Source organism: Salvelinus alpinus, chromosome 32 (genome assembly GCF_045679555.1).
Source record: "Salvelinus alpinus chromosome 32, SLU_Salpinus.1, whole genome shotgun sequence".
Lineage (NCBI taxonomy): Eukaryota > Metazoa > Chordata > Actinopteri > Salmoniformes > Salmonidae > Salvelinus > Salvelinus alpinus.
The window spans coordinates 9,840,758-9,856,092 of NC_092117.1; the positions used below are offsets into that span (position 1 = coordinate 9,840,758).

The 15,335-nt window shown below is 44.0% G+C and overlaps 1 protein-coding gene across 3 annotated transcripts in view; it reads left to right on the top strand.

Annotated features, from left to right (window-relative positions):
- The window catches only part of LOC139562638 (tetratricopeptide repeat protein 7A-like), a 48,713-nt gene extending 35,317 nt beyond the window's left edge, over positions 1 to 13,396 (top strand). For all 3 annotated transcript variants that reach the window (XM_071380503.1, XM_071380502.1, XM_071380501.1), the window contains one exon: positions 11,817 to 13,396. In XM_071380503.1, the coding sequence (XP_071236604.1) occupies positions 11,817 to 12,035 (219 nt within the window). In that variant the 3' untranslated portion in view covers positions 12,036 to 13,396. The remainder of the gene's footprint in view (positions 1 to 11,816) is intronic.
- The last annotated feature ends 1,939 nt before the right edge of the window (positions 13,397 to 15,335 follow it).

Genomic DNA, 15,335 nt, shown 5'->3' on the forward strand with positions numbered 1-15,335 from the left:
AGCACAGCCCCCGCACCACTAGAGGGAAATCCTCAACCACCAACTTACAATCCTGAGACAAGGCCGAGTATAGCCCACAAAGGTCTCCACCACAGCACAAACCAAGGGGGGGCGCCAACCCAGACAGGAAGATCACGTCAGTAACTCAACCCACTCAAGTGACGCACCCCTCCTAGGGACGGCATGAAAGAGCACCAGCAAGCCAGTGACTCAGCCCCTGTAACAGGGTTAGAGGCAGAGAATCTCAGTGGAGAGAGGGGAACCGGCCTGGCAGAGACAGCAAGGGCGGTTCGTTGCTCCAGAGCCTTTCCGTTCACCTTCACACTCCTGGGCCAGACTACACTCAATCATATGACCTACTGAAGAGATAAGTCTTCAGTAAAGACTTAAAGGTTGAGACCGAGTCTGCGTCTCTCACATGGGTAGGCAGACTGTTCCATAAAAATGGAGATCTATAGGAGAAAGCCCTGCCTCCCGCTGTTTGCTTAGAAATTCTAGGGACAATTAGGAGGCCTGCGTCTTGTGACCGTAGCGTACGTATTGGTATGTACGGCAGGACCAACTCGGAAAGATAGGTAGGAGCAAGCCCATGTAACGCTTTATAGGTTAACAGTAAAACCTTGAAATCAGCCCTTGCCTTAACAGGAAGCCAGTGTAGGGAAGCTAGCACTGGAGTAATATGATCAAATTTCTTGGTTCTAGTCAGGATTCTAGCAGCCGTATTTAGCACTAACTGAAGTTTATTTAGTGCTTTATCCGGGTAGCCGGAAAGTAGAGCATTGCAGTAGTCTAACCTAGAAGTAACAAATGCATGGATTAATTTTTCTGCATCATTTTTGGACAGAAAATTTCTGATTTTTGCAATGTTACGTAGATGGAAAAAAGCTGTCCTTGAAACAGTCTTGATATGTTCGTCAAAAGAGAGATCAGGGTCAAGAGTAACGCCGAGGTCCTTCACAGTTTTATTTGAGACGACTTTACAACCATCAAGATGAATTGTCAGATTTAACAGAAGATCTCTTTGTTTCTTGGGACCTAGAACAAGCATCTCTGTTTTGTCCGAGTTTAAAAGTAGAAAGTTTTCAGCCATCCACTTCCTTATGTCTGAAACACAGGCTTCTAGCGAGGGCAATTTTGGGGCTTCACCATGTTTCATTGAAATGTACAGCTGTGTGTCATCCGCATAGCAGTGAAAGTTAACATTATGTTTTCGAATAACATCCCCAAGAGGTAAAATATATAGTGAAAACAATAGTGGTCCTAAAACGGAACCTTGAGGAACACCGAAATGTACAGTTGATTTGTCAGAGGACAGACCATTCACAGAGACAAACTGATATCTTTCCGACAGGTAAGATCTAAACCAGGCCAGAACTTGTCCGTGTAGACCAATTTGGGTTTCCAGTCTCTCCAAAAGAATGTGGTGATCGATGGTGTCAAAGGCAGCACTAAGGTCTAGTAGCACGAGGACAGATGCAGAGCCTCGGTCTGACGCCATTAAAAGGTAATTTACCACCTTCACAAGTGCAGTCTCAGTGCTATGATGGGGTCTAAAACCAGACTGAAGCATTTCGTATACATTATTTGTCTTCAGAAAGGCAGTGAGTTGCTGCGCAACAGCTTTTTCTAAAATCTTTGAGAGGAATGGAAGATTCGATATAGGCCGATAGTTTTTTATATTTTCCGGGTCAAGGTTTGGCTTTTTCAAGAGAGGCTTTATCACTGCCACTTTTAGTGAGTTTGGTACACATCCGGTGGATAGAGAGCTGTTTATTATGTTCAACATAGGAGGGCCAAGCACAGGAAGCAGCTCCTTCAGCAGTTTAGTAGGAATAGGATCCAGTATGCAGCTTGAAGGTTTAGAGGCCATGATTATTTTCATCATTGTGTCAAGAGATATAGTACTAAAACACTTAAGTGTCTCTCCCGATCCCAGGCCCTCGCAGAGCTGTGCAGATCCAGGACAGCTAAGCCCTGGAGGAATACGCAGATTCAAAGAGGAGTCCGTAATTTGCTTTCTAATGGTCATGATCTTTTCCTCAAAGAAGTTCATGAATTTATTACTGCTGAAGTGAAAGCCATCCTCTCTTGGGGAATGCTGCTTTTTAGTTAGTTTCGCAACAGTATCAAAAATAAATTTTGGATTGTTCTTATTTTCCTCGATTAAGTTGGAAAAGTAGGATGATCGAGCAGCAGTGAGGGCTCTTCGGTACTGCACGGTACTGTCTTTCCAAGCTAGTCGGAAGACTTCCAGTTTGGTGTGGCGCCATTTCCGTTCCAATTTCCTGGATGCTTGCTTCAAAGCTCGGGTATTTTCTGTATACCAGGGAGCTAGTTTCTTATGACAAATGTTTTTCGTTTTTAGGGGTGCAACTGCATCTAGGGTATTGCGCAAGGTTAAATTGAGTTCCTCAGTTAGGTGGTTAACTGATTTTTGTCCTCTGACGTCCTTGGGTAGGCAGAAGGAGTCTGGAAGGGCATCAAGGAATTTTTGTGTTATCTGAGAATTTATAGCACGACTTTTGATGCTCCTTGGTTGGGGTCTGAGCAGATTATTTGTTGCGATTGCAAACGTAATAAAATGGTGGTCCGATAGTCCAGGATTATGTGTAAACACAACCACTCCACTTCCTGGATCTGGGCTAACCTATTGCAATCTTAGAATTATGGTACACCAACAAAGCTTAATATTGCTAAATAACATGGGTTGGTTTCATCAGTTAAAGCAATCCGTGCCCATTTCAACATATTTCCAAAATGTAAGCAAATGAATTGGGTATAACTCATTGATCCTGCTTTGTGACTAGACCTACTCCATCTAGTTGGGGTGCTAGCTAGCCTGTATATAAAATAACATAGCTCGCTCGCACGTGAACTCCTCTAGTTTGTGTATGTAAACATGTAATTTCCCTAAGCTATTGTTGCTAGTATCTTTGAAAATAATTGAATCATTATGATGGTAAATGATAATTGCTAGCTGGCTCTTTGAATTGACATGTCTTTTTGGCTGATAGACATGCTCATTGTGATTTAGAAAGAAAGAAAGAATGTGGTGTAATGCAAGGGTGAGAACTGACATGCACGGATGAGAGAGGCGAGGCAGAGGTTTGATGCCTGACCAATGCAGGGGTGAGGGTTGAGAAGGAGGGGTGACGCTTGACACATGCAAGGTTGATACTTTACTAAGGGATGAGTGAGGATTGAAAAGGAGGAGTGATACTTGGTTACTGCAGGGTACTTGACGAGGGGAGGGGTGAGGCTTGAGGAGGAGGGGTGACACTTGACTAGTGCAGGGTTAAAACTAGGCTAGGTAAGGAGTAAGGTCTGATGAGGAGGAATGATTAAGTTCCTAATATGTATCCCGCACACTGATGATTTCACAAAGGTCAATACCTCATCCAAGTCCATGTGGTTCCTCCTAAAGAGAGGCAATCTGTGGCACAACCTCTTCAAGGTCCTCTTCAAGCTCTTCAGGAAGTCAGGCAATTAATCATGAAATATAACTGCGACTTTATTCTCAACAATTTTGGCTTTATTCAAAAAAAAATTAAAAAGGACATTATTCTAGAAATTAAATTTAAATCAAAATATTTCAAGTTTATTCTCAAAGTTTAATTTAGACTTTATTCTCGAAATAATGTTGCTTTATTCTCAGAATTTCAAGATTTTGAGGTTTAGCCAAAGGGGTAAATTTAGCCACCCTTGTTTCTAGACAACCATATACAAAATGTATAATTTGAACAAATATTTAGGAAGAGGTGATCATTTCATGAAGTCTGTGAAGGTAGAAACCATGGAAAAAGTGGTAAGCAAGTTAGCAAGTCAAATGAATTAATTGTATTAGAGTTTAAAAATGCAGAGTTCCTCTCAGCCTATGCTGCCCTTCAGTCCCTAGACTTTTTGGCCCTGACGGAGACATGGATGACCCCAGAGAACACTGCTACTCCAGCTAATCTCTCTTCATCTGACTGTGTTCACTCAAAGTTTGAATGCATCTGGTGGCACAGGGCTACTCATTTCTCCTAAATGGAGATCCTTTTTTTCTCCCTCACTCACCTGTCCATCTCCTCATTTGCACTCCAAGCTATCACTGTCACTTGTCCACTCAAGCTTAACATTGTTGTTATCTATTGCCCACCAGGTGCCATTAGAGAGTTCCTCAATGAGCTTGACACCTTGATAAGCTCAGTTCCTGATGACGGCTCACCACTTATTGCCATCGTGAGCCAGACTTCAACCTCCCGACTATTGCCTTCGATTCATTTCTTTCCACCTCTTTCTTTCCACCCCTTTCCTCTTTTGACCTAACCCTTTCCCTGTCCCCTCCCACTCATAAGGCAGGCAATGTGCTTGACCTCATCTCTGCTACTATTCTCACTGCAACCCCCTTTCAGGTGTCTGATCACTACTTTGTTTCTGTCTCCCTCTCCTCCAACTCTACCCACTCAGACCCTGTCCAGGTGTTCATGCGCCGTCGCAATCTTCACTCTCTCTCCCACTACTCTCTCCTCTTCTAGCCTATCATCTCTCCCTTCTGCTAAATCCCTAGTCTCCTGATTGTGCCTCTTCAACCCTACTAACCTGCCTATGACTCTCACTGTCCCCTTTCCCCCTGGCTGGCTCAGCCCTCTCCTCTTGATTCCTGGCTGAGTGACACCTTGCTTGCTAACAGAACAGGGCTGCGGGCATCTGAAAATGGAGGAAAACGAAACGTCTGGAGGACGTATCATTCTTTCAATCACTCCCCTCTACTTTCTCTTCCTCTGTACCTGCTGCTAAAGCCACTTTCTTTCACTCTACATTTCAAGCTTCTGCCTCTAACCCTAGGAAACTATTTTCCACCTTACCTTCTCCTCCCTCCTTAATCCTCCACCCCCTCCCCTTCACTCCTCCCTCTCTGTGAGCGACTTTGTCAACCACTTTGAAAGGAAAGTTGACGACATCCGCTTCTCATTCACTCTGCCTATTGAGTCCACTGGTACCACTCACATATCATTACCCTATGCCTTGAGCTCTTTTTCCTCTCTCTCCAGAAGAAATCCTGCGACTAGTGATGTCCGGCTGCCCGACAACCTGCCTGCTCGACCCCATCCCCTCCTCCCTTCTCCAGACCATCTCTGGAGACCTTCTCACTTCCCTCATCAACTCATCCCTTACCACTGGCTGCGTCCCCTCTGACTTTAAAATGGCCAGAATCACTCGCCTCTTTGAGAAACCAACACTCGACTACTCTGACATCAAAAACTACAGACTGGTTTCCCTTTCTTTTCTTTCCAAAACACTTGAGCGTGCTCTCTCTGACAAACTCTCGCCGTCTCTCTCAGAATGATCTTCTTGACCTTAAGCAGTCAGGCTTCAAGACTGGTCACTCAACCGAGACTGCTCTCCTCTGTCACAGTGGCTCTCCACACTGCCAAGACTGACTCTTTCTCCTCGGTTGTCATCCTCCTAGATCTATCTGCAGCCTTCAACACCGTGAACCATCAGATCCTCCTCTCCACCCTCTCGGGACTTGGCGTTTTGTGCTCTGCACACTCTTGGATTTTATCCTACCTGGCAGGTCACTCTTACCAGGTGATGCGGACAGGATGTATCTGCACCACATGCTCTCACTACTGGTGTCTCCCAGGGCTCAGTTCTAGGCCCTCTTTTCTCTATGCACCAAGTCACTTGGCTCGGTCATATCCTCACATGGTCTCTCTTATCATTGCTGTGCGGATGATACTCAACTTCTTTTCATCTTCCCCCCCTTCTGACACCCAGCTGGCGGCACGCATCTCTCCATGCCTGGCAGATATCTCAGCTTGGATGTCAGCCCACCAGCTCAAGCTCAATCTCGACAAGACAGAGCTGCTCTTCCTCCCGGAGAAGGCCTGCCCGCTCCAAGACCTCTCCATCATGGTTGGCAACTCAACAGTGTCCCCCTCTCAGAGTACACCCAGAGTACAAAGAACCTTGGCGTGACCCTGGACAACATCCTGTCATTCTCGCAAACATTAAAGCAGTGACTCACTCCTGGAGGTTTATGCTCTAGTACAGCTGTCATCAACTAGATTCAGCCGCGGTCCGACTTTTCATTGAGCGGATGGTTGAGGGGCCGGAACATAATTACAAATCATTTGTAATTTCTTTCAAAAACAAGGGCATTTCTAAGTGACCCCAAACTTTTGAACGGTAGTGTATATGTGATCGTATACAAATGTGGGAAAGGTTTGAAATGATTATAACTCTGTGATGATGGCCTTATAGGCAGAGTTCCTCTGTCCAATGTCTGTGTTCTTTTGCCCATCTTAATATTTTATTTTCATTGGCCAGTCAGAGATGTGGCTTTTTCTTTGCAACTTTGCCTAGAAGGCCAGCATCCCGAAGTCGCCTCTTCACTGTTGACTTTGAGACTGGTGTTTTGCGGTTACTATATAATGAAGCTGCCAGTTGAGGCGTCTGTTTCTCAAACTAGACACTCTAATGTACTTGTCCTCTTGCTCAGTTGTGCACCGGGGCCTCCCACTCCTCTTTCTATTCTGGTTAGAGACAGTTTGCGCTGTTCTGTGAAGGGAGTAGTACACAGTGCTGTACGAGATCTTCAGTTTCTTGGCAATTTCTCGCATGGAATAGCCTTCATTTCTAAGAACAAGAATAGACTGACAAATTTCAGAAGATAGTTCTTTGTTTCTGGCCATTTTGGGCCTGTAATCGAACCCACAAATGCTGATGCTCCAGATACTCAACTAGTCTAAAGAAGTCCAGTTGTATTGCTTCTTTAATCAGGACAACAGTTTTCAGCTGTGCTAATATAATTGCAAAAGAGTTTTCTAATAATCAATTAGCCTTTTTAAAACGATGAACTTGGATTAGCTAACACAACATGCCATTGGAACACAGGAGTGATGGTTTCTGATAACGGGTCTCGGTACGCCTATGTAGATATTCCATTAAATAAATCAGCCGTTTCCAGCTACAATAGTCATTTACAACATTAACAATGTCTACACTGTATTTCTGATCAATTTGATGTTATTTTAATGGACAATTTTTTTTCTTTTCTTTCAAAAACTAGGACTTTTCTAAGTGACCCTAAACTTTTGAACGGTAGTGTATCTATCTATTATGTGTTGAAATACTTTGGAATAGATTTCCAAAGTTAAAATCAAATGGAGCTGATTTGCTGGTGTGTTTAGTCTTTTATGTTCAACAATAAAAAACAACATCTAACATTATCCATAGTGTACGACCCTACCTCACACAGGAAGCGGCGCAGGTCCTAATCCAGTCACTTGTCATCATCTCCCATCTGGATTACTGCAATTCGCTGTTGGCTGGGCTCCCTGCTTGTGCCATCAAACCCCTGAAATGTATCCAGGATGGCGCAACCTGGTTGGTGTTCAACCTTCCAAAGTTCTCCCATGTCACCCTGCTGCTCCACACACTCCACTGGCTTCCAGCCGAAGCTTGGGTTCACTACCATGGTACAGTGGCTTGCAAAAGTATTCACACCCCTTGGCATTTTTCTTATTTTGTTGCCTTACAACCTGGAATGAAAAGGAATTTTTTGGGGGTTTGTATCATTCGATTTACACAACATGCCTACCACTTTGGATATTAAAATAAAAAAAATTGTGAAACAAACAAGAAATAAGACAAAAAAACTGAACTATTCACCCCCCAAAGTCAATACTTTGTAGAGTCACCTTTTGCAGCAATTACAGCTGCAAGTCTCTTGGGATATGTCTATCAGCTTGGGACATCTAGCCACTAAGATTTTTGCCCATTCTTCAAGGCAAAACTGCTCCAGCTCCTTCAAGTTGGATGGGTTCCGCTGGTGTACAGCAATCTTTAAAAGTCATACCACAGATTCTCAATTGGATTGAGTTCTGGGCTTTGACTAGGCCATTCCAAGACATTTAAATGTTTCCCCTTAAACCACTCGAGTGTTGCTTTAGCAGTATGCTTAGGGTCATTGTCCTGCTGGAAGGGGAACCTCTGAACCAGTCTCAAATCTCTGGAAGACGGAAACAGGTCTCCCTCAAGAATTTCTCTGTATTTAGTGCCATTCATCATTCCTTCAATTCTGACCAGTTTCCCAGTCCCTGCCGATGAAAAACATCCCCACAGCATGATGCTGCCACCACCATGCTTCACTGTGGGGATGGTGTTCTCGGGGTGAAGAGAGGTGTTGGGTTTGCGCCTGAAATATTGTTTGCCTTGATGGCCAGAAAGCTCAATTTTAGTCTCATATGACCAGAGTACCTTCTTCCATATTTTAGGGGAGTCTCCCACATACCTTTTGGCGAACACCAAACGTGTTTGCTTATTATTTTCTTTAAGCAATGTCTTTTTTTCTGGACACTCTTCCGTAAAGCCCAGCTCTGTGGAGTGTGCTGCTTAACGTTGTCCTATAGACAGATACTCCAATCTCCACTGTGGAGCTTTGCAGATCCTTCAGGGTTATCTTTGGTCTCTTTGTTGCCTCTCTGGTTAATGCCCTCCTTGCCTGGTCCGTGAGTTTTGCTGGGTGGCCCTATCTTGCCATGTTTGCTGTGGTGCCATATTCTTTCAATTTTATTATAATGGATTTAATGGTGCTCCATGGGATGTTGAAAGTTTTAGATATTTTTTTATAACCCAACCCTGATCTGTACTTCTCCACAACTTTTTGTCCCTGACCTGTTTGGAGAGCTCCTTGGTCTTCATGGTGCCGCTTGCTTGGTGGTGCCCCTTGCTTAGTGGTGTTGCAGACTTTGGGGCCTTTCAGAGCAGGTGTATATATACTGGGATCATGTGACAGGTCATGTGACACGTTTAGATTGCACGCAGGTGGACTTTATTTAACTAATTATATGACTTCTGAAGGAAATTGGTTGCACCAGATCTTATTTAGGGGCTTCATAGTAAAGGGGGTGATTACATATGCACGCACCACTTTTCCGTTTTTAATTTTAGCATTTTTTTTTTAAACAAGTTATTTTGGGGATTTCACTTCACCAATTTGGACTATTTTGTGTATGTCCATTACATGAAATCCAAATAAAAATCCATTTAAATGACAAGTTGTAATGCAACAAAATAGGGAAAACGGCAAGGGGGGTGAATACTTTTGCAAGTACTGTATTTGTCTACAGAGCAGCAAGAGGAACTGTCCCTCCTTTCTTCAGGCTTTGCTCAAACCCTACACCCCAACCCGAGTACTCCGCTCTGCCATCTCTGGTCTCTTGACCCTCCCACCTCTATGGGAGGGCAGCTCACACTCAGCCCAGTCATATCTCTTCTCTTCCCAATGGTGGAACCAGCTTTCCCCTGAAGCTAGGACAGCAGAATCCCTGCCCATCTTCCAAAAACATCTGAAACCCTACCTCTTCAAAGAGTATTTTAAATAATCTCACAGCACCCCTCCCCCAACTAACACTTGCCACCCACCACTAGCACTGGCTTTGCTGATAACTACTTTATTGAGGAAATATTTACTTTCTATGACTGAGATATGTGGTTGTCCCTCCTAGCAATCTTAAGATGAATGCACTAACTGTAAGTCGCTCTGGATAAGAGCATCTGCTAAATAACACACATTTCTATAGAAATATGTCAATATTAAGTCCTAAACCTAGCGTGAAAGTGCATCCTTGTAGCTGTGTGGGCTCATATAGTCAAAATGTTTGACTTGGAGTAAGTTGAGCAAAGTGGATATTTTTCAAATCCTTCATGATTGATGTATCGTAACGGGCCCACAATGTGGTTGGTTGCTAAAGTACATTTTTTATATATCTGGCAGTTTTTGCTGCATAACATTTAGAAGTTATTCCTTTTTAGGTTTAGAAGAAGTGACTGCTAAATGCTAACTCACATTCGTATAAGCTGGTAGCATAGCTAGCATACAGATATCGGTGGTGGTAGTCTAAGTTGTTTTTAACTGTAATGCAGTTTATTGGTGAAGATGACAGGAACATGTATTGGGGTTGACATCCATACAGCATTATACTCCGATTTTTACCTCAACATAGTGTGAAATACACATATATACAATAGACTAAATGTTGGTAAAATTTTCTGGAGAGTAATGAAGAGATTCGGATTCTGTCCCCCACGTGTTTCCATGGCATTTCCATTGTTTGGGTCGAGTTCCATTGACCTCTTTACCACTGCTGTGGTTGAGCCAATGGCAAGTTGAGCAAATGTAAGTGTTTTCTTCCCAGGTGTAGTGCAAGGCATAATCACTGGGATGTGAGGTAACAACAGGGCCAGGCCTATGTTAAAAGTATTAAAAAAGTACAAAGTATGTTAAGCCTGTGTTAAAATATGCTTAAATTATTAAAAGACAAAAAAAGGGATTGTGTTAGTGAAATAAAGATAGACGTGGTTTTAAAAAGGTAGTGGTAATATTTAATTCAGTACAGACATTTGTAGGCGGCTTAACTTACCCCATGGCCAGGGTAATTTGTGCCAATAGACCACTTTTTTTGGACAAGCTATGTTTTCAAACCTGTAATGTATACATTCATTCTGATTATTTACAGGGATACACAACATCCTGAAATATATGTAGAAATATTTGTTAGAAAGAATACTATATTACCCTTTATGAAGTGATGCTGAATGTAAAAATGGCTCAACTTACCCCACTACATCACCGTTCTTCTTCGCTTGGCCCTTATACTCTTCCGTAGACAAAGGATATCAAGGATCTGGGAAGATTCTGTATAGAGGAATGGTCTCCTCGCAAGGGGATGGTGCAAGAGTAATGAAAACAGGGGTACCAATAATGTTTACCCCTATCTTTACAATATACTGTAGCTCAGTATTTGTATTCTTTATTTTATACAGTGTTTTTTGCTCATCTTTATCAATTGTGCCAATAATTACAGACCTCACTGTATATCCTCCACTGTGTCTCTGAGTCTGCACCCCATCTTAGATCTCCTCTCTTTTCTTCTGTTCTTGTCAGCAGCAGAGAGAGGAAATATACAGTATATGGGGGGGGGGGGATATGATGTGGGAAAAGGAGTGAAGATAGCATGGAGTTACAGCAGAGAATAGCTTGGAGACTGAGAGACAGAGGGAGCAGAACATCCTCTTTGGAGGTTGCGTCAGGGCCCCGAGACAGCTCTCTGAGTTTCAGCCCAATTAATCTGGGGCTTGTGAGCAGAGCCTGCATAACAAGACTCGTCTGTTTGACCTCAGGCAAGCCCTGCTCTGGAGGCTGTGTGCGTGTGTGTGGGTGTGTAGTTCTGTGTGTTCATGCCGTTGACATGAACACACGCCGGTTGCGTGATGCCCTGTTATGCTTGCTGGACTCTCGAGACACACAGTGCCTCAACAGAGTTCCAAAGAGACATGTCACACTGCACTGACCACTACTGCCCTCTCACACGGCCACAAACACACACAAACATACACTCACTGAACCAAACACCAAAAAACATACACTTCCTCTCTCACACACACACATACAGTACACAAACACACATCGGGAGTAGACATCCTCATCACACGCACGCCTCATCCTTTCTGGGAGTGCCTTTGGCTGCAGTCACCCAACACGCCAGTACAAATAGAGTTGGCACAAACAGGATCTTTAACTTAGCAACATCTCATCATCTCAGAAAGCTGGACATGACATCCCCTCCCCTGTTTTGGTGTGTCCCCTTAGTGTCCCTCTGACACGCTATATCTAGTATCTGGTTTAGATACTGCCAAAGCTAGATCCAAAGTCAAAGCTAGATCTCTCTCTCGCTCTCTCTGGAATCTCTCAATGACTTATCCCCCACGCAGACTCACTTTTTGTCTCTTCACCCCCTCCCCTCCCCTTGCTTTCCCCTCCTCAGGGCCAGTTGTTGGTGCGGTGTGGGCGTCTGGGTCTGGGGGAGAAGGTGCTGCGGGACGCGGTGCAGGCCCAGAGCACGTCACACGAGGCATGGAGCGGCCTGGGGGAGGCCCTGCAGTCACAGGGCAGCAGCCAGGCTCCAGACTGCTTCCTCACAGCCCTGGAGCTGGAGGCCTCCTGCCCCATCAGGCCCTTCACCATCATACCCCGCGAGCTGTGAGGAGCAGACAGAGGCTACTACTGTATGACATGTTTATGAATACACACATATGCACAGGCACACACACACGTATGATCATTTAAACGTACAAATTTGTGCAATATTTCTTCTCTTGCCCTTTTTCGCTCTCTCTCGTCTCTCTTGCCCCTCTCCTCCCTTCTCTGCTCTCCTCATATCTACAGTGAGCTCCAAAAGTATTGGTACAGTGACACATTTTGTTGTTGTTTTGGCTCTGTACTCCTGCACTATGGGTATAACATGAAATGACCATGAGGTTAAAGGTCAGACTGTCAGCTTTAATTTGAGGGCATTTTCATCCATATCGGGTGAAAGGTTTAGAAATTACAGAACTTTTGGTACATAGTCCCCCCCCCCATTTTAGGGGACCAAAAGTTCACTTATATGTGTATTAAAGTAGTCAAAAGTTGAGTATTTGGTCCCATATGGTCCCTACATCAAGCTTGTGACTCTACACATTTGTTGAATGTATTTGCACTTTGTTTTGGTTGTCCTTCGGATTATGTTGTGCCCAATAGAAATGAATGAAAAATAATGTATTGTGTCATTTTGGAGTCACTTTTATTGTAAATATGAATAGAATATGTTTCTAAACACTTCTACATTAATGTGGATGCTACCATGATCACGGATAGTTCAGAAACATATTCTATTCTTATTTACAATAAAAGTGACTCCAAAATGACACAATACATTATTTACCATTCCTTTCTATTGGGCACAACATAATCTGAAACCCTAACAAAAAGCAAATGCATCCAACAAGTTTGTAGAGACACAAGCTTGATGTAATCATTGCGTGCTAGGAATATGGGTCCAAATACTTAACTTTTGACTACTTTAATACATGCGTAAGTGAATTTGGGGGGACTATGTAGAAGAAGTGCTGTAATTTCTAAACAGTTCACCCGATATGAATGAAAATACCCTCAAATTAAAGCTGACAGTCTGATCTTTAACCTCGTAGTCATTGTATCAATGCTGGAGAACAACAACAAACGTGTCACTGTCCCAATAGATTTGGAGCACACTGTACATCTACGACTATGCATTCATAAGAATCGCTCGGATACATTCATAGACAAGTCTATGGTGACACTGTTATACAGACCATATACATCCACTCTCAGGGATCCTTTCTAAAGTATCATTCCATTTTCTTCTTGTTAAACGAGACCCTTCAGCCTGTGTGTGTGTTTTACTGAAACCACCATTATGTGGTGTTGAAATCGCTGATTTGCGTGTATTGTATCTAACTGTATTCATCATAATATGATTCATTGTGTGTCTTGTTTTAAACTCATTTGTACATCATTGTCATCATAAATAATGACCTAAAATCACTGTGGGATTGTGTCCTCATCTGTCTCGTCACTTATGACTAATCTTCATCACTTCATAGTGCCTAACCATATTAATATGGGCAGTGGGACTCGAGTTGCTATCTTTTGTAATGCTGCCAGCACAGTTTCTGCCTCAACTCCCAACCCCCTTCCTCTTCTCTCTCTCTCTCTGCTATCTCCCTACCCTCTCTATCCTCTCTCTCTTTCTCTCGCTCTCTCTCTGCTCTCCCTCGCCATCTCTATCTCTCTCTCGCTGCTCTCCCTCACCATCTCTGTCTCTACCTCTCCCTCCCTCTTTCTCCATTTCTATCCACCCTCTGTTCTCCCTCTCTCTCTGCCTGATGTGATGTGGCCTGGTTGCCTAGCAGCCATCCCATGTTTGAGTAACTGGGGAAGCGGAGAGATATCTAGTCTGCTGGACAACACACACACACATACACAGAGGCAGATTATACCATTGGTGTGCTATTCTATGGGCCTGACTGTCTGATTGATGTCAACTCTCTGCGTATGAGGCTGCTGTTCTCTGTACATTGATTTCTGTTTAGAGAAGAAGAATCCCAGTCTCTTCTCTGCAAGCACAATTTATTAAGTCTTTCACGCACCAGGATAGAGTTATGACTGAAGAGCATTTAAGTCTGTCTGTTTCACATAGGCCTACTTCGCTCACACATCAAAAGCCACCTGCACGCCCCCGTTTTAAGTTGGCGATCGACACATTTTCTTCTGATCCCTGCCTCTACGACCTCCACCACTCTCTCCCTCTGTCCTCCCCCTCAGTAGCCCGTGTGTGACAACTGCGTCTGGCCGGTGGGTTGAAGATTAATGACTTAATCCAGAGGTTTTCTAACCTCTCCTCGGGGACCCCCAGATATTTCAACATTTTGTTGTAGCCCTGAACTACTGGACCTGATTCACCAGTCAAGGACTTGATAATTAGTTGACGAGTTGATTCATGTGTGTTAGCTCGAATAGATCACATGGAATGGCTGGGGATCCCCAAGGAGACAGCTGGCCTAATCCATGCGGTTGTGGAATGTTCTATATTGTGGCGCGGTCAGGACAGCCATGACAAGGCTGGTAAAAGGAGACGTATTAATGAATAGGCCTGCCTGCCGCAAAGCCTCTCAGGATGACATCAGATGGCGAAGGGCTCCGGACAGTTTTGCTCATTGCCAGGCTGAATAATTAGCCTACGTGCCTTCTAAAACACTTTACACACACCCAGTACTGTATAGTAGGCTAGGGGAGGCAAAAATTAGAGAGAAGAGTTCTGTATTCTCCAGTCAATCAATCAATCAAATGTATTTATTAAGCCCTTCTTACATCAGCTGATGTTACAAAGTGCTGTATAGAAACCCAGCCTAAAACCCCAAACAGCAAGCAATGCAGGTAGAAGTACGGTGGCTAGGAAAAACTCCCTAGGAAGGCCAGAACCTAGGAAGAAACCTAGAGAGGAACCAGGCTATGAGGGGTGGCCAGTCCTCTTCTTGACTGTGCCGGGTGGAGATTATAACAGAACATGGCCAAGATGTTCAAATGTTCATAGATGACCAGCAGGGTCAAATAATAATAATCACAGTGGTTGTCGAGGGTGCAACAGGTCAGCACCTCAGGAGTAAATGTCAGTTGGCTTTTCATAGCCGATCATTCAGAGTATCTCTACCGCTCCTGCTGTCTCTACAGAGTTGAAAAAAGCAGGACTGGGACAGGTAGCACGTCCGCTGAACAGGACAGGGTTCCATAGCCGCAGGCAGAACAGTTGAAACTGGAGCAGCAGCACGGGCCAGGTGGACTGGGGACAGCAAGGAGTCATCAGGCCAGGTAGTCCTGAGGCATGGTCCTAGGGCTCAGGTCCTCCGAGAGAGAGAAAGAAAGAGAGAGAGAATTAGAGAGAGCATACTTAAATTCACACAGGACACCGGATAAGACAGGAGAA